Here is a 26,285-nt window from a genome sequence, read left to right as displayed (position 1 = left end):
TTATTTATAAAAAATGAGGAAATAAAAATAAATATTAAAACAAAAATTAAATTTAAAAATTTTATTTAAATTCGATGACTGAATAATTTATTATTTATTAAAAACTAATAATAAAAATTATTTGAAAATAAATTATTAAATTATATGTAAAAAAAATTGGGCTGAAAAAAAGAGAGGAGTGGGCCGACAATCTAGCTGACAGTCAGCCCACTAAGTTGGGCCGGCTTAACAGTCGGTATGCAATTGAGTTTTCGCGAAAAAAGCCGACTGCACCAACAGCCGACATTCTTACCCCTTTCTCATCGGAAAAATACTATTTCCGACGAGAAAAACTTCCAAATTTAAAAAATCAACCATTAAAACACTATATAAACCATATTTTACTTATATAAACAAATATATTTAAAAAATCTCCCACAAAAAAATTATTCACACATTTTACCAAAATCTAAATATTAATCTAATCAAATATTCAATATAATAACGGTTACCTTAACAAAAAGTAGTTCGTCGACTATAAACTAGCAAGTTTTCTGACCGATTGAAAATCGATCATTTTTTTTAAATTTTGTACGGTTATTGAGCAAATGGAAAGACGATAGTCGAGAAATATTTTAAGATTTTAAGTTTTAAATTCAATTTTTATTTTTTTGATTAAAAAGGCAATCAAAGGTCATAGAGATAGAGGAATGGGTTATCCAGTCATTTCCAACAATTTCCTCCGTTGATATGAGCATGGACGTTAGGTGGGGAGGGGAAACCACGGTAGAACTCGCGCCATGAAATTCCCACACTCATTTCACAGCTAAATCTTCGAATTCCCATGGAAATCATCCATTTACCTTCGTCAAATTCTCCATAAATTATTATTCTGATCAATTTTATAATTGTATATTCGTATGTATAGTTAGGGTTTTCGAAAATCTAATTTTAGATGGCAACATCTACCTCAGTACCAATTCAGTGGATCCCCGAAGATGACCTCTTGTTGAAAAACGCTGCTGAGGTACAATTTTTAGCACATATAGCCACATTTTTGTGGTTAAATATAATTTGGCGTCGAATTTGAATTAAATTCGGGAATATTGTGTTTTTGCAGCATTGAATTATTGTTATTATTTTTTTCAATTGCTAGTTTTTGGAACTCTGTTGCTTGATTTTACTGATGCAAGATCCTTAATGAATTAGTAAATTAATGTCATATACTAGTGATATTTAAACATTTTCGAGTTATGTAATCGAGTATTTTGTGATTGGAAGCATTGTTATATCAAATTATAGTATCTTTTAGTATTTTTTGTCTCTCTCATAGTAACGACTACTCATTAATCATTTTTAGTTCTGTAAGTCTAGATTTAAAATGTTTGGATTATACCATATGGGGGCATGAAGATAAGTTGACAATACCAATGCTTGAGCTTTTTAAAAGTGCCCAGCCAGAAAAAGGACAATGTTATGAAATTATTGAGGATTGTAGTGCTGCCATTTTAGTTTTGCCCGCTTGTTTGTTTCTATAAATGAAGTCCCAAATATGCACAACCTCCATACATTGTTCGCAAGGCTCTTAGGATGCTTCTATACAAAGTGAGTTGGATTTACACATGGTAGACCTAATTTCTAAGTGGGTTGAACATCACCACTAAAGAAAACAGATATAGTAGCATCAGTTTGAAAGCAACAGGGGTCAGCATACCTATTGTATTGCATATAGCGCATTTAACGTGGAAACTCTTGCCAAGTCTCATCACGCTTGGATAGCTTTCTGAGCAATAAAAGAGCTGCCACTTTCGTTGGATGTGCATGATTCACATATCTTTTGGTAGACTTTTTCTTTATGTGATTTTTTCTTGTTTTACCATTTGAAAGCATGTGGAAAGCAGATCTGACAGTGAATAATTCAATTATACACCTTGAATTTGATTCTGTAAGAAAATTATTATTGGACATTATACCCCTTGGCATGTTTGGAGCATTTTTAATTTCCGTTCAATCCATGGAAAATTGGTGAATGAAAAGGATGCAGGAAGTGATTATGAGAATTTTGTATTTGCAGTTGACATGAAAGTGTAGTTGCCAGTTGCCACTGTTAATTTTATTTCTTTGTCTCGAAGTTAAGAAATTATTGCAGAACTTCCATTACTTCTCCATTATGTGCTTCCATTGTGGAATGCCATGTTCTGTTTAATACAATAATGTTCTCTATTGCAGGCTGGTGCATCATTGGAAGCACTTGCTAAAGGCGCAGTTCAATTTTCTCGCAGATTTACCTTTCAAGAACTGCAAGACAGATGGCATTCTCTTCTATATGATCCTGATATTTCGACCCAAGCTTCTGCCCGCATGTTTGAGCTTGAGATCTCTGGCTTCAACTCTTCATCAAAGTTAACTAGATTGGAGAACAACTTCAAAGGCAGTAAAGAGGTTCCATGGAAGAGGAAACGTGAAAGCATTCGCAGGCATTACTATGCCATGCGGAAAAAAATTCGCAGCAAATTGTTCAGTAACATTGATCTAGGTCTTTTCGAACCTGATCTTCGTGACTGCAGTGGGCAGGCTGCTGCTTTTCAGAAGCATGGGGTACTTGATGTTAATAATCCTCAGGGTGGAAATTATTCAGATAATATACGGCTTGATGAGAAACACTTGGATATTCCACGCCAGGCCTTTCCAGATATTTCTGGGGCTTCTAATTCAATTATTATATCTCACTCTGAGTGTCCAAGTCCGATTGAAGATAATTGCCGAACTGAAATCATGAGAAGATATGGGTTTGATGAAAATGCTTCAACCTCAATAACACAAGGTGAAAGTAAGTTTTTTGAGGCCAATATCAGAAGTACGAAAAGTCTTCCAGTAGTGCCATCTGGAAGAGAATTTATTGGATGTTCAGAGACAAAACACTTCCCTCCCTTCAATTCAACAAAGGAAAACCTTCAGGATGACCGTGTTAAATTAGAAGGTAGCCAAAAATTCAACCCCTCTAACACAGATGACATTGCCCCATTTCGCACTATGGGGCTTCCATCTCACCAGCCTAATTTGCACCCCTGGAAAAAAATGCAAGATATTTCTGCTTCTCTTATGCCAGTTAGTGTAAGCCAGAGAGATACTGGTCAGGTTGCTGTACAGATGCTTCCTGATGATGGTGAGGGTAAAATAAGGTCGTCAACATACACAATTTTACATTCAGGGTCTTTACTGAGTGTGAGACGCAGTGATTCTGATGTCATCAATATATCAACTGTGTCAGAGAGCGAATTTGCAGACCCTGATTCATTATTGAACCTTTCAAATGAAGAAGAGATACTCTTGGTGGACGTGGATGAGAAACATGCTATGGATAAATCTTGTATTGATAATAGTAATTCACTTCTCCTGAACTCTCCAAATGATGTTCAAGATGATGATAACGTTGGCAAACTCGAAGTTGGGGCTGTAATGGTTTCACAGATTTGTTCTGCATCTGCTCTTAGTGGAAATCCCTTGGTGTCAGAAGTTGCCCCTTCCACCACTCCTAGAGAGCAGACTCATTTAGAGGTTAATGCACCATCAAATTCAACTTTAAATTGTGAATTCAATGAACTTAGTGATGGAAACATATGCTGCACTTTGAACACTGAAGACACTGAAATTCCAAGCAATGATGATATATTCTTACTCATCCACCCTTCCACTTCATTTGGTTCTTCTGCAACACAACCAATTTCGACAACTTCTATGGACTTACCTTCAGCTGCTCATCAAAAGGATAACGAACGAGCGGCGAACTTGTTGAGAAAAGTAAATCATTCTGCAGAAGCTTTTGCATGGTCTCACAAGGTCGAACCACAAAATGTGTCAGAACCACATCCTTTCCAGACACTTGTTGGTCGTGCAGCTAAAAATGATCTGCTTGATTTTAAACCTCATGCCTTGCTTCCAGGATGTGCCACCAGTTCTTTTGCTGATACCGGCAAAGGCAAATCACTGCATGCATTTCAAACAGTATCCAGTGATAGATTGCTACAGAAAGATGTTGAAGGAGTTGGTAGGAGGGTACTTATCGTCAATTTCTTCTATTAATTCATTCCAAAATCAGATTACTTGAGGATGTGATCACATTACTGTCTAAACTATTTGTTCATCAACAGGTTGGAGACACGGCATCAACAGTCATGGAGATGCCACAATATACTGAAGCACGTTCTGGCAAAACTGTAGTTCCAGAAGATGGGGATGACCCCTTGATGTCTGATCTGGAAGACTCTCTGATTGATGATGATGTGCCTTATTTTTCTGAAGTTGAAGCTATGGTATATGTTCTGATCCTAGTTGTTGTCGGGTTTTGATCTTGTCTAATAATTTACAAACTAAATTTTCCCTATCTTGATTGTCTTAATATTATCTTCCAGATACTTGATATGGACTTGCATCCATTTGATCAAGACTCTAATATGACTAGGCAAGGTAATACTAATTTACTTTGTTGTTCATTTTGCAAATGGCTGCTCCCATATAGGGATGATTGCCTATTACACTAGAATCCACAAAATTTTGGTAGTAGTAATATTTGGGTTTCTTTTTCCCTTTAATTTTTAACTGTACTCGTGCATTCTAAAGATAATGTTAGGTTCATATGTCTTCATTTTAATTCATTTAAAAAATACTCCAAGCGACGTCCATGTGTTTTGATGCATTTCTCTTTTAAAATAAATTAAGTAATTTTAGGAATAAAATTTTGAAATAAGTACACGATGGAGTATAAACAGCCTTGCATACCTTAGCATGTAGAACTTGTGATACATCATCATAGACAGCAACTGAAGAAGCATCTTAATGAATGGACATGAGCATCTCTTCAATAATTGAAACCTGTATATTTTTTTATCAACTATGGTGCTTACAATAATTTAGGCCATTTTTATTTCTTACTGTATAGTTCCAAGTTACCAGTATGATGGCACTAAAAGGACAATCATAAAGTTGGAACAATGTGCTCGTTCCCCTTTGCATAGGGTCATGACATCTCAAGGAGCCCTTGCCGCTTTGTATGGCCGCCATCTAACCCACTATATCAGAAAGCCCAAGGTACGTTATCCATTTGCTGACTTTCTAAAATTCTTTTTCAATTTCAATTGTAATACATGCCGGAATAAGCCTTCCTGTGTTGTCATTGCGTAGTTGGTGGTGTTGGTTATTGGACTTAATCATCACAATAGGAAATTAATTTTCCTTTGAAGATTAAACCCATATGAATAAGGATGTTAGACAACGTTGAGATGTTAGACAACGTTGAGATCATTGGATATTTTAAATCCTCACACACAAAATGGAAGATGATAATCTTGAAGGAGCTTTTAATAGCTTAGCCAAATATTTCCTCCCTTAGATTTTCTCCCTTGTTCTCCTTTAGGTGCCTCCCTCTTTTAGGGAAATGGAAAAGTGGCTAACCTTAAAAGTATATGAAAATGTACTCATAAAGGGCATATTTATAATACTCAATTAGGATTTGGAAATTGCACAAATTTTCTTGGACTTTATTGTAGTAGACCAATTAAGTCATAGACCTTTATTGAAGCAAGAGAAGGACCTAACCGAACTCACATTGCTCAAGCTCCAATATATGTTTCTAATTGGGTCAACTCTTGACCAATTGAGATACATCTCTTAATCTCAGCTTATTCTACCAAATCTCGAGTCGAGTAATAGTTATTGAAGCAAATTATGATTCAATAACAATATCCTCTGATTATCGTTTCATAAGTAAACTCCCATTTGACTGTCAATATGTTGAAATTGGCAAAATATCGTTTTGCACTTCAACATGTATTACCCTCTAAGCTCCATTTTTATATGGCAAATTTATTGTGATCAAATCAAAATATAAAGTCCAACGATCTTATCATTGAACTATTGAGCTCAGGCTCAATTTGTCTATGGAAAATACCTTAAAAGTGACAGTCGTCTCATCTCAATGACTAATGGATTCCACTATCACTGGTATATGATCTCTAATTATTTCGGCAAGATTCCCAAAGCACCGAGATCAATATTTTATTTAAGACTTCACTCATTGGTACGTCAAAAAGAATTTAGGTGACTTGTTTGATAATCCAGTAGAGTCATTTTAAGCGGTCACAAATGAATCATCTACGCCCATTCAATGTGCATCGAAACACATTATTGTTCTTATTCCAAAATTTAGATAAATCTTAATAACAATGCAATCTTATTATTGTAAAGCGTCCAACTTTATGTAATGATTGTGAACAACATATTTTGATCACATCACGAATTGTCATGCTATGTCCGAACCATCGAGTATACAATTTATGACATCCTATGTGATCATGAAACCTTAGATAATTGCTTCAAATTATAACACGCAAATAAACGTTCGTCAATTCATAATGTCGTTTTGCAGAACATTACTTGAAGAAAAGGGGCACCAAACTAACAATCTCTCACTTGCCCTTTTTAGAGTGTGACATATCAAGAATACCCATCAAAAGCCTAGCTGGCAAGGTCTTAGTAAACTGATCTGTAAGATTATCTGCGCTAATGTAATCTTACTAATCGTCATATCTCCTCGATGAACAATCTCTCTAACAATTTGATATTTCCTCTCTATGTGCTCGCCAGCTGTTGACTCCTTGATTCTTTAGTATTGACAACAACTCTACTATTATCGCAATAAAGCGTTATGGGTCTCATTGCCAAAGGTACCACGTCAAGGTCCAAAAGAAACTTCTTGAACCATACAACTTTTTTAGTAGCTTTACAAGCCGCTACATATTATGTCTTCATGGTAGAATCAGCAATGCAAGATTGCTTGATACTCCTCCATACCACAGCTCCACCTCCCAGTGTAAGTACTGAGCCCAACGTAGACTTTCTAGAGTCATGATCGGATTGAAAATCGGAATCAGTTTATCTCATTCATGAATAGACAAGCATATAACTCTCGTTCTTCGAAGTTACTTGAGTATATACTTCACCGCTACCCGATGTTCTGGTTGTGGATTAGACTGATAACGAGTAACAATACCCACGGCATAATAAATATCCGATCTAGTGCAAAGCATAGTATACATGAGGCTTCCCACAGCCGAAGCATAATGAACCTTCCTCATGTAATCTATCTATGTTGCAGTATTGGGAGAATGCTCCTTAGATGAATTCCATGTTTAAAAGGGAGTTGTCCCTTTTTGGAATTTTGCATTGCAAATCTAGACAATATTTTGTCAATTTATGAAGTTTGGGATAATGCAATCTTTCTGTTTTTTCTATCTCATAAGATATGGATTCTCAAAACATAATTGGCTTCTCCGAAGTCTTTCATATCAAACTACTGTGACATAGAAATCTTTACAGATGACAATATTCCTACATCATTTCCAATGAGAATTTCATCCACATAAAAAATCAGATAAACTACTTTCTTCCCTTGTATTCACTTGTACACAGGGTTCATCCAGATTTTGGTCAAAACCATATGTCTTAATGGTTTGATCGAATCTTACATTCCAAGATTTGGATGCTTGCTTGAGTCCATAAATGGACATCTGCAACTTGCAAACTTTTCTTTCATGGCCTTCTTTCATAAACCCTTCAGGTTGCATCATTTAGATGATCTCCTCAAGACGTCCATTTAAAAATGCAGTCTTAACGTACATTTGCCAAACTTTATAATCATAATGAACAACAATGTATAAAAGAATTCAAATAGATTTAAGCAATGCAATTGGTGAGAAGGTTTCTTCATAGTCGATACCTTCTCTTTGGGTAAAACCCTAGGCCCCTGTCCTTGTTTTGAAGGTTTAACTTTCCCATCTATAACTCTTTTCCCTTTAGAGACCTACTTGCACCCTATAGGTTGTTGTGCATGTGACTCATATAGAGTGGAACACAGGCCCTGGATAAAATGGGCCGATGCCGGCGCGGAGCGGAGTGAGAGGAGCGACGGCATCGGCTTTGCGTGGGTTTAATTCATTGTCTGGTTGTTAGGGACGTTGAATGGGTTGGGGGTGCGGGGGCAACGCCCCTGCGGTACGGTACAGGGGTATTTTCTGTACGGGCCTTAAAGTCTTTTATGGGCCCAGGTTAGGGTTAGTATAAATAATATGTTGTAACCCTATTTTTTACAATTGAATAAAGAAATCTCCGCTTCGCTCTCGTGGACGTAGGCACATCGCCGAACCACGTAAAATTCTTGTGTTGATTTTCGTTTTTCATCTCTTTAATTTTGCGCATAAAATCCAACATAGGTTTTACCCCACTAGGTGTCTTTATAAGATTCTAAACCTAGTTGAAATACATAGATTCGATTTTTGAGTTCATGGTAGATTTCCATAATTTAAAGTCTACATCCTTCGTTGCGTCCTTAAATGAAGTGGGATTTTCTTCTTGCTCGGTAGAGATCGCTTGATGGGACTCTCCATAGAGCAAGTACTTAGAAAGTGGTTTCACAACCTCCCACTACGAGTAATAATTGAAGGTATTTGATTGTCCAATTTGACCAAAGGTCCTTCTCATCCTCCCACTGCTCAATCCTGTCCTTGGTTAGGACCAAAATCCTCATTATTCCCATTGAGAGGGGCATGTGGAAGTACAATGGGTGCCTTGTTCTCTACCACAATGCATTCAAGATTAATCAAGAACACAATTTAACTAAACTACTTGGTCTTCGAATAAAAAATATTCAACAAAATGTTTCATCTTCATCAAATACAAAAATGATCTAGGTTAGCATGTTTCTAATGATAATACAAGAAAAGAACTGAAAAATCATCACTTGGAATGTTTATGAATACAAGAAATATGTGTAATCAATTTTTGTTTTAAATCTTCAATTTCGAGCATTGTTTCTTCAAGTTCTTGATATTATTTACCTTGGATTCTTTGCTAGGTTTGTTAATGTCCTTCAATTTTGTAAATTGGTGTCCTTTAATTGTATGATTTATGAGTTATGAATGATATGAAAGACGTCAGAGAGGTCCCTTATATGTTTGTTCACGTTCTGTATCTAAGGAGGTTGGAATTAGGTCAAGAGTTGTATCAAAATTGGTTTTCAAAAGGAGTTTGCATCGTAGAAGGAAAGCTGGAATTTCCTCGAAAAATACACCATGCAATCACATGGTAGGCATTATTTGGTCGAAGGGGTTGCGATCGGGTGTGCAATTGCACCCCCATATCTTCCATAGTGTTCACTTTGGTCCTTCAATTTCTTCTTCCATTTTGATTGAATCCTTTGCTTGTGCAATATTCATCCTTTGTCTTCTAAATGCGCTCAATTGATCTTGTATGATATTCAATTTGGATAATTACAATTTGGTCCTTGAACTTTGGAAATCTTCTGTTTTCGTTGATTTTTTCCAATTTCACTTCTAATAATCGAATTTTACCTAACAAACAATAAATAAAAGAGATGAAGCTATAATTCATCAAATCCATATTTAATGGCTTAGACAAGTGCATAAAAATGCACAATTTAGTTTTCCTTGACCTCAACCGTTGGATAAGTCAATGTAGACATGTCCATTATCCGCATTACTCTATAGTTACCATCATTCCTTGATATTACCGATGTAGAATGGGAAAGAAAAACCAAAAGAGATAAAACGAAGGGAGAAGTAGAAAGAAAAGAAAAAAATTGGAGAAGTTTGGAGAGAAATTAGAGAAAATCAATATCACTAAGAGTGTGTTTGATTGACATGGAAAATATCACCCAAAAAAGAAAATGTTTGATTGACATGGAAAATATTTTCCTTAAAAACAAGGAAAATTAGGCATATTTTTAAAAGTTGGAAAATGTTTTCCATGGAAAAAATAGCAATCAAACACCCCAAGTATGAATTTGAGTAGAAAACTGATACTTTTTATGGAAAATAAATGTAATCAAACACACTCTAAGTTTCACTAATGATTGTCTACATGGGAAAAAAAAAAAAACTATTTCTATTAAACTTGAAATGAGAATGAAAATTTATCTAAACATCAGAATTGTGTGATCCCATTCACATCGGAACATGGTTGCATCTGGAAAAGAACTAGTTTCTCCACCCATTGCATATTTTGAAGTTGTTCAGTTGTGAAATTAACATAGTAGGGCACAAGGAGGTGGATGGATTGGGTTGTTTATGACGAAGCTCAAAACACTGTGAAATAGGCATGTTGGTTTGGGAGGAAAATAGACAGAGCATTTGGCATCTTTTGGAGAAATTGGAGGCAGCAGACATTAAAGATCAATAAATGCGTGCTGATTTCCCGGGCACTTGAGCTAGACTAGTGTTGGTTCAATCGTAGCAAAATGGTGCGATGGATTTTATTGTGATGATGCATGGATGTTTGTTGCTGGTTATTGATGGTCTTGGGATGGTGTGCTATAAAGAGCACGTGTCAATGAATCTATAGGACGGGACAAAACTATGACACCATCTCCTTTTTTAGCTAATAAACATTAAATTGAGACTTTACTCATGAATAGCACACATGATTTGAACAGTATCTTTTTTTGACAGTTGGAACAGTACTGTGAACAGTGACCTTTTCTCTGACAAAAAATACCTAGAATTATAGGTATTGTATTATAGTCTTATTTAGCTATGATATCGGATATTTTATTTTTAAGTGTATGATACTAAAATATGGCTAAAAAAGTGTCTAAATTTCGGTTATGGGTACCTAGGTATGTCATTCAAGCTTCAATTTTTTTTACTAACACAGGATGTCATTTTGAATATACCAAAAACAATTGTTCATAAAGAAGGAAATGAGTATTGAATAAGGAGTTAAGATGAATAAAATAGAATTTCGGGTTTTAGCTTTTGTTGGATTTTATGCGCAATATTAAAGAGATGAAAACGAAAATCAACACAAGAATTTTACGTGGTTCGGCGATGTGCCTACGTCCACGAGAGCGAAGCGGAGATTTCTTTATTCAGTTGTGAAAAATAGGGTTACAACATATTATTTATACTAACCCTAGCCTGGGCCCATATAAGACTTTAAGACCTGTACAGAAAATATCCCTGTACCGTACCGCGGGGGCGTTGCCCCCGCACCCCCAACCCATTCTACATCCCTAACAACCCAACAGTAAATTAAACCCACACAAAGCCAATGTCATTGCTCTACTTCGTTCCGCGCCGACATCAGCCCATTTGATCCAGGCCCTTTGTTCCGCTCTATATGAGCCATATGCACAACAACTGTCAATTATGGGAACTTTATTATTAAATGTTATATAAAATAGAAAACGAGGGACTTGATTGCAATTTAGATTTAGTGGACAATAAGTAGCACTATATTGAATCTATTTTCATTTTATACAAACAAAACCTTAAACCACCGGTATAAATGTGGAAGGAAGGGAAAAAAGGGACGAAAAGGGAAAGAAAAATGAAAGGAGAAGGAGGGAAAACCTAGCGCCATCGCCTTTTTTCCATCATCTCGGAGGTGGTGTTAGGTTTATAAAGAGCAGAAACGAGAAAGAAAAGGAAAAGAAAAAAAGAAGAAAAAGAAAGAAGAAGCAAAAATGGCGAAGTGCTTGGTTGAAATATGAAGGATTCGACACATATCCCATATCTATACGTATGCCATGTTGTGTCCGATTCGGGTACTCCAACCATTTCGAAGATCCAGTATCCGAACTATTTAGTATACACTAGACCTCCTAACAACAATGGAAAGTTTCCAAAATAAAAAATTTCTGACTTACAACGAATAATTATGTTAAGAAAAAATGTCAAAATATATTCTTGTTTTTACACCTAAAATCTTTATGAATTATACTCGATATTAATCATGCATAATTTTTTCTTTGTTGCGTAGCCTAATGAACTTTAGTTTGCAGGTAATACTTGGAAGATCAACGGTGGATATCGATGTTGATATTGATTTATGCAAAGAAGGACGTGCTAATAAAATATCTAGACGACAGGTGGGCTTATAATCCTCTCTGATTTGCATGCAGAGACTGTTATTAAGATTCAATATTAATGTGAAAATGGTTTACAGTGATGTATGGTTTTCCATCAATAAAATTAATGCATTTAGATTGTCTGTTGTAAACAAGGAAAAATAGTGGGTATGATGTCCATTTAGTGCAATGGGACACCTACATCTGTTAATTGAATTTTCTAAATAAACCTAGTAATAGATGTTTTATTAGTTGTCTTCTTTTAGAATTAGTAAAAATGGTTCAGTTATCAACTCGGCCGATTATTTGTCAAATGATCACATATAAACTTTCCTTAGAATTGAAACCAGACAGAGATTCGAAGATAGAAGATTGATGATGATGCTGATTGGAAAAAGGTTGGTGACAAGAAGAATGTGAGGTTTACATGTCTTACCTGAGCAGAGATGATAATAGTTTAAAAATAAATAAAAACTGTCAATGTGCCCTACTATTATGACTCTACTCATTTCGGAGACAAAATAACGAGACAAGGTTACGCTATATAAACATTCATTTTCAGCATATTGATAGATTCTTAATTGATCTGACACATAGTACATGCCAGTATCTTGCATCTAGGTCCAGTCCATGTGTCCATGTAAGGAAGGTAGATCTATGAACCAGCTCCCGCGAGAATTGTTTGCAGACTTATTTTTCAATCTAAATATGGATGATCTAGCTAAAAAAGTGATTTTTCTGGAGTTACAAAACCTTCTAATGAGTTGGGAATGGCTTCAGCTCATTGGGCATTCCTTATTTTTAACCATGACAATTTTTTTCATTTGCATATCATTAGGCACTCATCCAAATGGAAGCAGATGGTTCTTTCTTTCTGAGAAATCTTGGTAAGAGTCCAGTTTCTGTGAATGGCATTGCGATAGTTACTGGACAGTTGCTGACCCTTAGTTCCAGTTGTTTGATTGAGGTAATATTTCTGTTACACCTCTTAATTTTCTTAGTAAGTGGGTTTCATTCTTAGTTACAATGATGTCGTTCCATTATATTCTCTCTTCTGAGAAGAAAAATATGGGTCATATTTGTACAATGTACACACTGTTATGGGTTGAACTGAGAGCAATTAATAACATGAAATAATAAAATTGAAAGTAAGAATAACACACGATTTAACATATTTCACTCTCAATGCAAGAGCTACTGCACCTGATGCCGCAGTAGACAAGTACACTGATGCATTTCGAGCTGGCCATCATCTGAAATTCTCTTTGTAAATAGGAAATATGTGCCTCTTTGTAAATAGGAAAATATATGCGCCCTGACATGCGCAAAAATATGTTTTTCTATTATCTTTTGAATACGCATTGTGTTGACATTTTCTATTTATTTTCTTAAGGCACATACTTTTCAGTTCATAGAGTTGACTTTCACACGTCAATAGGGATTACCCTTTTCTCATGACTTATGACGACTTCACACACCTATGATGGTAGCCCTCTCCTCCAGTGCAGTAACACAATAGCATATTATTGTAGTGCAGAGAGATAGATACTGACCAATGGTCTACAACTAAGTACATGTCACTTTAAAGATGACAACCCAGTCAGTAGTAGTGCAAAATTAAACCCGTCATAGGTGTCTTTAAAGTGTGCTTATCTAATCGTGATTTACCGTAAAGTATAATGAACACACTACTGATTGGATAATTCCTTTTCATTCTAACAATCGTAAACCAATCAGAAATTCACTTCAGATGGCATTTGCAAGAAAAGCACCATGTTTTTTCCTTTTTTTTTTTTAGGTATTTTTCTTTGTTTAAGAGAATGCAGAAACACAAACATACAAAATGGACACACACACACACAAAAGAGAGTACTTCAAGAACTATTTAATGCATCATGTATATGCCCATGACTTTTAGTAAAGTTTCAAATCTATCAGTATCTAAAGACTTGGTAAGCAAATCAGCCAGCTGTCCTTATGTATGTGTTCCAGGATAACTACATTTCTCTCGACCAATTCCCTAAATGAAAAGTGGTGTTTAATGTCAAATATGTTTGGTTCTAGAATGTTGAAAGGATTCTTAGATCTATTTATAGCACTAGTGTTTTTACATAACATAGTATTAAAATCCTGATCAATACCATAGTCACTGAGCATTTGCTTCATCTATAGTAGCTGAGTACAAATACCGACATTATTATACTCAGCTTCTGTAGTAGATAAGGATATTGAGTTTTGTTTCTTACTTAACCAAGCATTGAGATTGTTACCCATATAGAATTGTCCTCCTGTAGTGCTTTTTCTATTATTCATATTTTTTGTCCAGTCAGCATCAGTATATCCTGCAAGATCGGAGTTTGAATAATTAGTATAACATTAACCAAAACTAGAAGTGCTATTAACATATATAATGATTCATTTCACAACTGCCAAGTGGGATTCTTTTGGTTTGGCTTAATCTCTCTCATAGACTCGTAACATTGAAGGCTTTTTCAGGACAACTTGCAGTTAGATATAGCAGGCTGCCTATCATGATCTTGTACCCACTAGGGTCCAACTCCTTTACCTTATTCTTTGCATACTTTGCCTGAGAAATGAAGATCCCCGTGTCAACCTGTTTGATGTGCAAACCTAAAAAATAGTTTAGTTCATCAACTATGCTCATTTCAAATTCCTTTTACATAAGATTAACAAACTCACTGGATTTTGTTTCACACGTAGAACCAAACACGATATCATCAACATATATTTGTGCTACTATTAATCTAGATTTGAGATGTCTTGTTTTTGACTATATGACCTTGCTCACAGCTAAGAACTTCACTTAGACAGGCGGATGAAATGGTTAGTTGTCTAACTCTTTTCTTAATGTGATTCAGTTCAGCAATGGGCTCCAGGACTTGATTTTCCTTATCCTTTAAGAGTTTGGATAGAGTTTCATTTTCTGTGCCAATCACGGCTCTTTTTTCTTCAATAAACTCAATCATTGAATGACGAGTGATATTCTTTTCTTGTTGAGTTTTCAGATTTCCTATTAGGACGTGCATTCTGAAGGGATAGATAAACTGAGTCGGGGTCATAGTACTCTCAGAACCGAGCCGGTTTATTGGTCCGGCCATGTCTTTAACCAGTAAGTTATGAGCTGCAGGCAACAATTGTAGTGAGTCAAACTCAGACTACCGGTAGGTTAATAGTAAATGAGATTACCTGATTATCTTCAGTTATGACCTCATCTGAGTTTGATTCTCTGTCCTCATCTTCACTCTTATGTGATATTCATTGCTTTCTTGGATCTGGACTTCTTCAGTGTGTTAGCACATTCAACAGCTATGTGTCCAAATCCTTCACATTCGTAGCATTATATACGATTTTGAGATCTCTCCATCAGTGAAGCTGGATTTTCCCTTGAGTTAAAGAATTTCTTCTTTTGTTGTGGTTAATGTTTTGAATTTCTTCCTTTTTGATTGTTATTTAAGAATTTCAAGATTTGTTTGGTGAGCATGACCATATATGTTCATCACTTTCATTTTCTTCATCCTCAACATTCTTGGCTTTAAAGGCAACTCGAGATCCCCTTTTTTCCCCTTATGGAGGTGCAATTCATAGGTCATCAAGGAACCCACAAACTCTTCAACCTTCATGCTTTCAATATTTTTACTCTCCTCTATGACAATTACTTGGGAATGAGATCTATCAGGTAGTAATCTAAGCATCTTCTTCACTATCCTGCTCTTTGAATACTTCTTTCCCAAAGTGTATGCCTAGTTGTTGATGTCATTGAGCTTGGTGTAAAAGTCCTTGTTTATCTTATCTCATTCTTAATTGTTCAAACTCAAGGTTGAGCATTTGAAGCTTGGATGACTTTTATAATGGAAGTTACTTCATGGGCAACTTGCAGTATGTCCCAAGCTTCCTTAGCCATCTTGCTTGTAGAAATCAAGCGAAATTGGTTAGAATCCACAAAATAATAACAACATTCAAGGCTTTTGAAATTCCAACTAGCATTATTAAAGTTTGTTTGTAGTCACCCACTTCTCTGCCTTTTCCTCTCTTTCATTTTTAGTTACAGTAAATACTTCATATCCATCCACGATTGAATGCCAAGCCTTTTCATCAAGGGATTAAACACAAACCTACATCCTAATTTTTCAATGAGAGTAATTAGTTCTGTCTAGGACAGGTCGTCAAAAGGATGCTCTGTCCATATCGAAATTTTCCCTGGATTACACTTTTTAAAAGTGAACCCGCTTTGATACCAAATGTAAATTCCAAAACATAGATAAATTAAAAATGAATTTTAATTTCACTATTATAATTCTAGACGAAGGCAGTCATAATTTCCTATAATCAGTTTCTGACGGTTCCGATTGTAACGTGTCGGATATTACTGTGGTCGAGCAATTTTAGCTAGATGTAGAATTTAAATAGCAGATTAAAACTTGAACACCAGATATAACTTGGTAAACTCCGAAGGTAAACATCCACGAGCCTGACACCACGGGTAAAACAATCTACTAATTAATTTGATCAAAAATATAATAGTATCCAATATTTGTTATTTCGCAAAATTAACAAAAGACCGATCAAAAGAACTAAGAACAACTCCCTTTGTTTCTTCTTCTTTTGACTTTTTGATGATGTGGAATCAAACCCACCAGTCTTGATTTTGTCATCACTTTTGTATTATACTTGATCGCTAACTGCCCCTTGGATTAAGAATCACCATTTTAATCTTCACGTCAAATAGCTTAATCAAATTGTGGAATTGTACATTAAGTGCATGTTGTTTGTATTCTCCAAATACTTGAATAAGACGTTGGCTTTGAACGTATTCAATGAGCTATTACGTCGCGTGAACCTGCTAGAAAATGGTAGAATTGCTTGAAATAATCAATGAAACATCACGTCGCCTGAACCTGTTGGAAAATGGCTGAGTTGTTCGCTGCTGGTTCATGGACTGGAGTTAATTTTTCAAAGCTTGGTACCTTTCTTTATTACTTACCTTGCTTGTAGGTAAAATAATTATCGAAGATAGGAATTAAATTTCTAATAATCTGCAATAAAAAAGTAAGAGATTGGCATAAAAGATTTTTCTAGATTTGTAGTAGGCTAATATAAGGAAGGATAATTTTAATTTAATATAACCTTATATTCTCCCTTTTAAATAAATCTTAAAATATCCAAAAAGTTTCCTAAATTTTTAGAAGTCCAATATAAGGAAAGATAACTTTAATTTAGAAATCCTTATATTTTCCTTCTAGCACGAGCTATATATGTATAACAAGAAATCAAATCATGTTATACAAGGGCAAACAATAAAATTCGTAGCTCAAATATTTTGGATGGATCTACTTTCCATCCCAGTCAGTGAGGATCAATGTTTTGAAACCCGGACCGGACATTGACCCGGAAAGATGAAAGCGTCAAGGATTAGAGGATCGAACCGCGGTAGAACCGGATCCTAAAAAAAAGAAGATAAATAAATGTATTATCAAACAGAACATGATAGTATAATATTGTTAATTAAAATATTTGAAGAGCTTTGTAATTTTATTAATTAAAATAAGATTGAAAAACAATTAATTACTTAATAAAATAAATAATAAAAAATCATGAGGGATACGATTTGTATTTACTAATTATTAAGAACAAAGTTAAAAAAATATATATTGGAATGAGATTTCTCTATCACCACCAAAGGCAAACTGACTTGTCCCACAAAGAAATCCTAGCAAAAATTTACTGAAAAGTCATCCTATAAATATTTATCCCACATCGAATGCAAAAAAGAGCAGTGTTAGGAAGTCACTCTATAAAAGAGTGAGTCATTACCTAACAGGGCTAGTGTTTGGGCCTCTTTCAATTATAATAGGCTGAGATGTGAAAAGTTTAACTTTTATAAACATATACAAACAGCCAAAGCCGGTTAAAACCAGCATCGGGTTTTCGGGTTATCGATTAAATTGTTCAATTGACTGGTTTTTTATCCGGTTTCAAGAAAGTGGGTTTTGGGAATGAACTGAACTGGAATTTTGAACAGTTCGCAGGCTTCCCGGTTGAACCGGCTGGTCCAGTCCGATCCAGTTTTAAAAACAATGGTCAGGATTGGCTATCGAAAAAAAATTATAACCTTATTCTCACGATCTGGACAATTTATTTCCAACGTATGACAATTAAAAATCACTAGTGTATTAAGAAAGCCAATAAATGAAGTTTGAAAAAATATGGCATATTTTTCCAACAAATACTAAAAAGGAAAAGTTAAAGCTATCATCCTTTCTTTTACTTCACGTTTGGCATTACCATAAAGACGTGAAGTATTTGAAGCTATTGAAAAATTAATGGTTAAATTGTAAAAGGCTTTTGGCCCCTAATACAGTTTTATTAATTTTGCTATGATTAGGGAACAGTGTGAGACCTGATTTCGCTTGGTTTATGATAAATATACTCAGTTAAATTTCTCGTTGAGTTTCGATAGGAATTCAAATTTCACTTATGATTTTCTTATTCCATTTTGTTTATTGTTTCACGGATTGCTCCTTATTTCTCCAATATTCTCGCTCAATAATGCTCATAAGTCATAGAAGAGGATCATGATTTCAATTCTTAGCCATGAGAATCATTTTATTTATTTCTAGCAAGATATATTTGCAAGTTCCCCCAGTTCACAATTTCCTGAATTGATGGAAGCTAAATGATACATGTTTTATATTTGAACCTTTTTCTCTTTTTCCTTCTGTTGAGGGCTTGTGCCATAAGCTATGTTTATGAAAGTAAATGGTCACTAAGTCCAAACATTTGAAGAGGTTATTTCCAGGTTAAAAATCATAAGCTATGTTTATGAAAGTAAACGGTCAATAAGTCCAAACATTTGAAGAGGTTATTTGCAGGTCTAAAAATCTTGGAAGTGCTTCATGAGAGAAATACAACTATTACTTTCTAGTTTCTCAATCCTTTTATTTTGGTTTTGGTTGCAAAAACTTCCATATCATTTGATCACTCACACAGCTGGTATTTGGGGGTGAGGGTGGAAGGCGTAGTTAAGTTTATTAATTGATCTCATGTAATATCATGAGTATTTCTAGCCATTCAAATGTTGATTGTCGATATCTATCTCCTGAGGTTGGTTTCTTAACCCACCTCTCTCTCTAAATAGCTTATCTTTACGGGATTGTAGTTTCTGTTTGACTTTTAGGACTGAATTAGTTGAATAAAAACTGTAATTACTCTACCCAAATGCTTGTTTGTTTGTTTGTCTTCTCTAGCCTACCTCATGGTTTTGTTCCCAAAATGTCCCTCACCGTGCACCTAACTGGAGGCATCATATGCATCTTAGATACTCACTCCAGTTTTGATGTAGGGGCATGTCTTTCTATTTCTTTCTTTTCTTTTCTTCGAGGCATTTAGTAAAACGATGTTACATGTTTGGTTGCTTTCCCTTCTAACCCCACAGTAGACTCTTAGCCCATGATTCTCATCTGAGTGAATCTAAATACTCCTGAAATTAGTTCGATCAAATACTTTATGTTATGATGTAGAGAAAAATGTGTAAGAATTTCAATTTCAAGCGATAGAGTTAAGGCATATGTTAAAGCATTAATTTGTAAATGGAGTCTGAATATTCTTTGTGATATCTACTATTTCACTTATTACATTAGCTTCTTCATCTAGTTTGCCTTAGAAATATGCGACTAGTTTGCAATTTGACGGAAATCGAAGTCTCAATTACAACTGCTGCATTATCAAGCTCTGAAGCTGGCTTCATGAGTTCTACAATGCAAATAACGTTTTCCAAATCGTAAATTTGCAGATAAGGGAAATGAGCTTTGTGTTTGAAATCAACGAAAGATATGTGAGGCAGCACTTGGAAAACGTCATCCAGAAAAAAGAAAGGAAAGATGAACAAATATGATTGGTTGAAGCGCAATGGCAAGGATGCCCGTTTATTTAAATAAATTATGTTTAACAACACAATTATAGATCCTCGAGGGAGAAATAATTTGCTCTCCTGTCCAATATAACGTGTACATATATTAAGTTGTATTTTGTTGTTGGTAGGGTATCTAATCTCTTATCCTTTTAACTAAAATCTGTGGGATTGTATCACAATATCCCAGCTGGGTTTTCTTGAAGAATATGTTCACCAGTGTTTGTTATGTGGTTAGCTTGGGGAGAGACTATTTCACCAATCGAGTCATGGGTATCTAACGTATTGATCATTTTCCGCAAAGTGATGACAAAATGCCTTCCTTGGACCTCGCTCGTGTGAATTTATGGGGCTTTTCTACACCCCGAAATCGTGGTTTCCTAATGCAAGAATTGGTTGGAAAATGAGAAGGTTTTTTAATTTAAAAGACATTTGATCTAATAGTAGTGCCTTCTCTATTTTTACACCTTTTCTTGAGAGCTGTTTTTACTTTTACACAGCGTTAAAAGCTTGACTGAGATTTAGAACACTTCACTACAAATCAAATTTTATTTTATTGGTTAAATATTCATGCTCATCTGCGTGATTAACTTTTGCAGTGTTGAAAATGATATTTTTACTTAAAAATAAAAAAATCAATAGACGTATAATAATTTATACTTTTTTAAAACCTTAGCCAAACATGGACTCCATTATAATGAGAATTTGGGAAAAATATGTTATGGAATGGTAATATTTTTAGATAATGTGCGGTTGAAAAAGAACGAAAAATTTTGAATTTGTGTAATATTATTTTGTTAAAGAATGTGGAAGAGAGAAAAATGAGTTATAATTTAGGGTTTTGCTCCTGAAACAGGGAAGTTGATCGCCCGTGAGGTTCCTGTTAGGGAGGCGGTCAATCTCACTATTTTCCTAGCAAAATGCTATAATTTAAGAGGAGTCAAGCAGGTGCTATGTTGGGACTCGATCCGATTACAGTGGTCCAATTTTCAATAAAATGAATATTAAAATGTTGGGTAAATTGCACATGGGGTCCCAAACCTTTGAAAGTTATGACAATAAGGTCCTAAATCTTTGATTCCTTGCATCTAGAGTCCCAAGCCTTACAAACACTATGACTGAGGTCCTTTTTGCCACGTAAACCATTAGTTTGGCCTTTAAAATATCTCAGTTTTGAGTAAAATGATAATTTTACCCTTAGTTTGACTCAAAACAATATTTTCTCTATAGAAATAAAGATTAGTGAGAAAATAGTTTTTACATCTTACTAAGGATAAAATAATTATTTTATATAAAAAAATAAAATAAAATTGACCTTGTTGGCATTTCAACCGCAAAAGGGCCTCAAATATAGATGTTTGAAAGATTTGGGACCTCAGGTGCTAGAAATAAAAGAATAGGGATTCATCATCACAACTTTCAAAGGTCCGAGAACCAAGATAGAATCTATCATAAAATGTTAAAAATTGACTGCAATACTTTTTTAATATATAACAATAAAAAATAAAAATTGATGCCGTTTGATGAAACCTAACTATGAAAATGCAATCAAATTTACGATTATTTAATTATTACAAAATAGAGAATGACATGAATCCACATAGCAATGGTAGCTCCGAAAACCCACAAAATATTAAATTACAATACAAGAAAGCTAAAATTTCAGTTTGATGCTTGACCCCATAATTTATTGAATCAAGGAATCTATGGAAGAATTTGACTTCTTAATTACAAAAACTATGAACCTTAATATGAATTTATTGAACGCCCCAAAGATGAAAATAAAAAATTAAGTTCAATGAAAAATAAGAAGAAAGCAAATCTCAATAATATGTTGTTTTTACAATGAAAAGAATGAATCATATTTATAGTAAACTCATAAAAATCTAATTAAACGAAATTATACAAAAAAGATACCACAACAAGAGTTCTACCGATAAATGGACTTCTAGGAAAAATCTTAAAAAATGCGTCCAAGAAAATTGAACTATGCGACTGCATAGTTATAACTCCCGACATCATAGAATAATCAAAATTTTACTTCTTTGTTTCGGAATAGTATATGCTATAGCATCCAGGTTTCCAATTTTGTTTTCTTGATTCCAATGCATCCAACTTGTTTCATCATTCATGCCCAACATGAAGTTTAGTATTTGGCTTGTTAATTGAGGAATAGTACGTGCTATAGCATCCAGGTTTCCAATTTTGTTTTCTTGATTCCAATGCATCCAACTTGTTTCATCATTCATGCCCAACATGAAGTTTAGTATTTGGCTTGTTAATTTCAAACTTTTGGCCTCCTTAGTTTGAACAAGTAAATACTCTTCGTCGGTCCTATATCTGCGCGATCTCATCATTGGTTCCTCTTCAAGTTGAACCTGAACTTTGTATGATTGTGGTCTTCTTTAGATCGTATCGTCATTGGTTCCTCTTCAAGTTGGACCTGAATTTTGTAAGATGGTGTCCTTCTTCAGATCGTATCATTCCCTTCTTCTTCGAAAGGATTCGACCTCAAATCTGTACCTACATCAAACAGAGCAAGATAAGAAACATAAAAAAATGCAAATTATCACAAACTTACCTTGAAGATCCAAGTTATAGCCATTGTTTTCAATCCTTATAATGATGTGAAATGGTCCATTTCCTCTAAGATGAAACCTTGACCATTTTTGCATTCGAACACGTCATTTTTGCCTAAGCATCCAAATCCAATCACCTAGTTTGAATACTTTACGCTTTTTCCGCTTGTTGCTACCTTGAGATGTATATAATTCAATCCCTTGCTTTCCATCTAAACTACCACTTACAATAATAGTTAACGCAATTAAACCAAACAAAGTTAGAGAATTTAAACCATATCAAAATGTGTAGTAGAAGATAATAAAGTGGTTTCCAACATATTCCATAAATTGGAACCAAACAGTTAAGGGCTTTAAGATTGAAAATCATCATGCCTCAAATCACCAACAATGCTCCCCAATTGTCTACCATGCTCTATTAATATCCTGCAACATACTAGCATATCATGAACTAGTAAATGATTGCCTATGAATGTATGTAACAAATGATTTATTACTCTTATAGAAGCTTTATGTGAAAATCCATTCCTCAATGCTAGACCGTCATCTAACCTATGTATAATGCTTCTCCACTTGCATTGAATCAATTGGATATTCAATTGGTGGTATCTCACTAATTAAGTTTTCATGGAACAAGTCTTTGAATTCCTGTAATAAGAAAATATCCAAATTAGGGAAGGATTTGTTAATTCTCACTAGAGCCCTCTCAATCTTGCTCCTTTTTTTTTCCATAGAATCTCATTTTGATTTCTCTATCCTCTTAGAGGATTCTCATTTTTTCTATCATGTGGCTCCGATGCTATTTTTTTTTTTAATCACAATTAGCTACCTCATTGTCTTCACCCCTACTCTCATTTGTCTCTGTTTTTCCCTTACCTCTCAATTTCAATTGTTCCTTATAAACATGTTATGGTATTAATGGTACAAGAGTAACAGCTCTCCCATTTTTTACAAAGTTGTACTAATTCTTGAATACATCATATTTCACATTCTTATCAACTGCCATAGGCTCTCTAGCAAAATGTGCCCAGTATGAATAGGAACTACGCCACACATTACCTCATTACTATACTTCCCAATTGTAAAGCTCACAAGGACTTGCTTATTAACCATAACATCTCCACGTTCATTCAATCACTACAGTTTATAATGTCTAGAATGTTTTAGCATTGTTAAACCCACTTTTTCAAAAAGTGTAGTGTTAGCTACATTGGTTCAACTATCCCCATCAATAATTAAACTACATACTTTGTTGTTGACATGTCAACTCATATGAACGATGTTCTCCCTTTTCTACTCTAGGTCATCAACTTTGATTTTTGTATTGAGAGCATGGATTACCAGAAGTTCTTCCCCCACGACTAGGTACTCTACTCCATTACTATCACTAGCATCCTTTAATTTGGGCATCTCTTCACCATCACCATCACTAACTACTTTCCCATTATCACGCAAGATTAGTATTTGATATCCCGATTCCTAAAAGGTTGAGAATCTGCCTTCCATGTAACTTTGTTAGCAACTTCCTCTTTTTCCCTTTGCGGTTCGGTAAGACCTTTGAAACATCTCTTCATTTCTATTACTATCCCATTTCGATTTTCAAGAAGGATTAGAACCGAAGAACTCAAAGAATACTTAGCTGTTCTTTTTCTTTTTTACAATCTCTCCACCTTCATAGCCACATGTATCATATCCTCCGTCTCTACATAAAGTTGCAACTCCACTATATCGACTATCTCCCTATTCAAACCTAGCCATTATGGCTTCCCTATCCTCCTAAACATTGGCCTATTCATAGCTATTTCCATCTCCTTGTGGTAATCCTCCACACTCCTCAAACCTTTGACTAAAGCTTTGAAGTTTTTGATAGAGATCTCTATAATAGTAATGAGGCACAAATCTCTTCCTCATGATAGCCTTGCAACTCATCCCACGTTTCAATAGGCCTCCCGTGATCCTTCTTCCTGTTGTTGCTAAATTGATCCCACCATATGATTACATAGTCAGTGAACTCTATCATAGCTAGTTTCACTCTTTTCTGCCCAGAATAGTTATGGCAATCAAAGATTAATTCCAACTTCTTTTTTCTCTCTAAATACACCTCCAGTTCATTTCTACCTTGGAATGAAGGAATTTTCATCTTAATGCTACCCAAATTCCGATCAACTCTATCTCTACCAAAGTTTCTAGTATCTACTCTAGGCCCCCTTTCACCCTTATCTCCTCTATTCCTCCTCCTATCCATTTTCGTCTCCGATTATTGATCATCCTCATTAGCACTATCCAATTTATTCCCATAATCAAATTCTAGGATCATGCCTACCTTGCCTTCTAAAGCTAGGAGTTCCTCTAGGTTACCCCATTTGTAAGTTAGCTATCCCCATTTCCTCACGATCCATTCAGTCTCTAATTTCTCCAAATGCCACATTCATCCACTCAAATTATTGTTGCATGGCCCTCATCATGGAGGCTTGATTGTCTCACTCTCTTGATATATTGATTCTTCTTTATCATACATATTAAAAACTAGAATTTTGTATGCCTCACATGTTTGCACTTGTGTTTCACTCAAAAATTGGCTTTTTTCCTCTTATAATCTCACAACTCTTGCTTTTTCCTCTCATTGCTTTCTTTCAAGCTCTCTAAGGAACTAATAGATCTCAAACAAAAATTTCCACCATTGTAAGATTCAAACTCGAAATACAAGGACTTTAAGAAGGATATTGACTCGAGGAAAGAATTAAGAGAGGAAGGAATGGAAGAATTAAACAAAAAACCAAAAATTTTAGGAAAGTGTTTCTTGAAATCGATTCATACCATTTCCACAACAAAATTAATACCGATAGATGATTTAGGTATTGCATTGATTATTTGAAAGAAATTGCGCTTCAAAAATTTTCATGAAAGTCTTTCTTGGAATTTTCTCTCTTTTTGCTGGTTTTTTTTTTTTTTTAATTTTCGTTTTTTATTTTGACTCTAATTGAAACAAAACTGAATTAGTGCACTACATTTAATGCACAAGATAATTCTTGAATGTTCTTGATATTTGTATTGATGTAAAAAACTCAATAAGATGATGAAGAGTCAAGAAAACGGTGGAGACTCGATGTGGAAGATGAAAATTCAACGAACATGAAAAAAATGCGAAAACATAAAGACTTAATCAAAGATTGAATGACAACCTTAGAAAGCTAAAATCTTGATTTGACGGTTGACTCGATAATTTATTGAATCAAGGAACCTAAGTTATTGGAAGAACTAGAACCGTTAATTACAAAAATTATAAACCTTATTATAAATTTATTGAACCCCACAAAGATGAAATCTTTAATGAGTTCGAAATTAAGTTCAATGAAGAGCAAAAAGAAAGCAAATATTGCTTTCTCAATTCTTTTAATAATGTGTTGTTTTTACAATGAAAATAATGAATCTTATTTATAGTGAACCCATAAAAACCTAATTAAAACGGAATTATATTAAAAGGATACCATAACAAGAGTTCTACCAAAATTAGAGTTCTAGGAAAAAACTTAAAAAAAAAGCATCCAAAAAAATGAATTATGTGACCGCATAGTTTTAACTTATAACTCTTGCGATAGCATAGAACAACCAAAATTCCACTTTGTTTCGGAAATAGTAAATGCTACAGCATCCCGTTTTATACCATGCGTCAACATTGTTATTCAAGCTTCCAATTTGTTTTCTTGATTCCAATGCAGCCAGCTTGTTCTCACCTTCATGCCCAACATGAAACTTCGTATTTTGCTTGTTAACTTAAAACTCTGTAGCTTGAACAGTAAATGCATGCCTTCATTGATCATATTTGCTCGAGATCTCGTCATTGGTTCCTCTTCAAGTTGGATCTATACTTTGTATGATT

At 34.7% G+C, this 26,285-nt stretch overlaps 1 protein-coding gene across 2 annotated transcripts; it reads left to right on the top strand.

The window, feature by feature from the left end:
* The first annotated feature begins 689 nt into the window (after positions 1-689).
* On the top strand, positions 690-20,156 carry LOC111365378. 2 transcript variants are annotated; one of them, XM_022985871.1, is made up of 8 exons: positions 690-1,006; positions 2,209-4,035; positions 4,131-4,292; positions 4,392-4,446; positions 4,919-5,067; positions 11,834-11,920; positions 12,738-12,866; positions 19,710-20,156. In XM_022985871.1, exons 1-8 carry the CDS (start codon positions 935-937, stop codon positions 19,809-19,811), a joined length of 2,583 nt encoding a protein of 860 aa, XP_022841639.1. In that variant the 5' UTR covers positions 690-934; the 3' UTR covers positions 19,812-20,156. The 2 variants fall into 2 exon arrangements, with proteins under 2 accessions (XP_022841639.1, XP_022841640.1); XM_022985872.1 differs by lacking the exons at positions 11,834-11,920; positions 12,738-12,866.
* Positions 20,157-26,285: the final 6,129 nt, after the last annotated feature.

This window comes from Olea europaea, chromosome 17, assembly GCF_002742605.1.
Source record: "Olea europaea var. sylvestris chromosome 17, O_europaea_v1, whole genome shotgun sequence".
NCBI classification, from domain to species: Eukaryota; Viridiplantae; Streptophyta; class Magnoliopsida; order Lamiales; family Oleaceae; genus Olea; species Olea europaea.
Note: the sequence above shows the minus strand (reverse complement) of the source record. Positions and strands in the feature narration are given on the sequence as shown.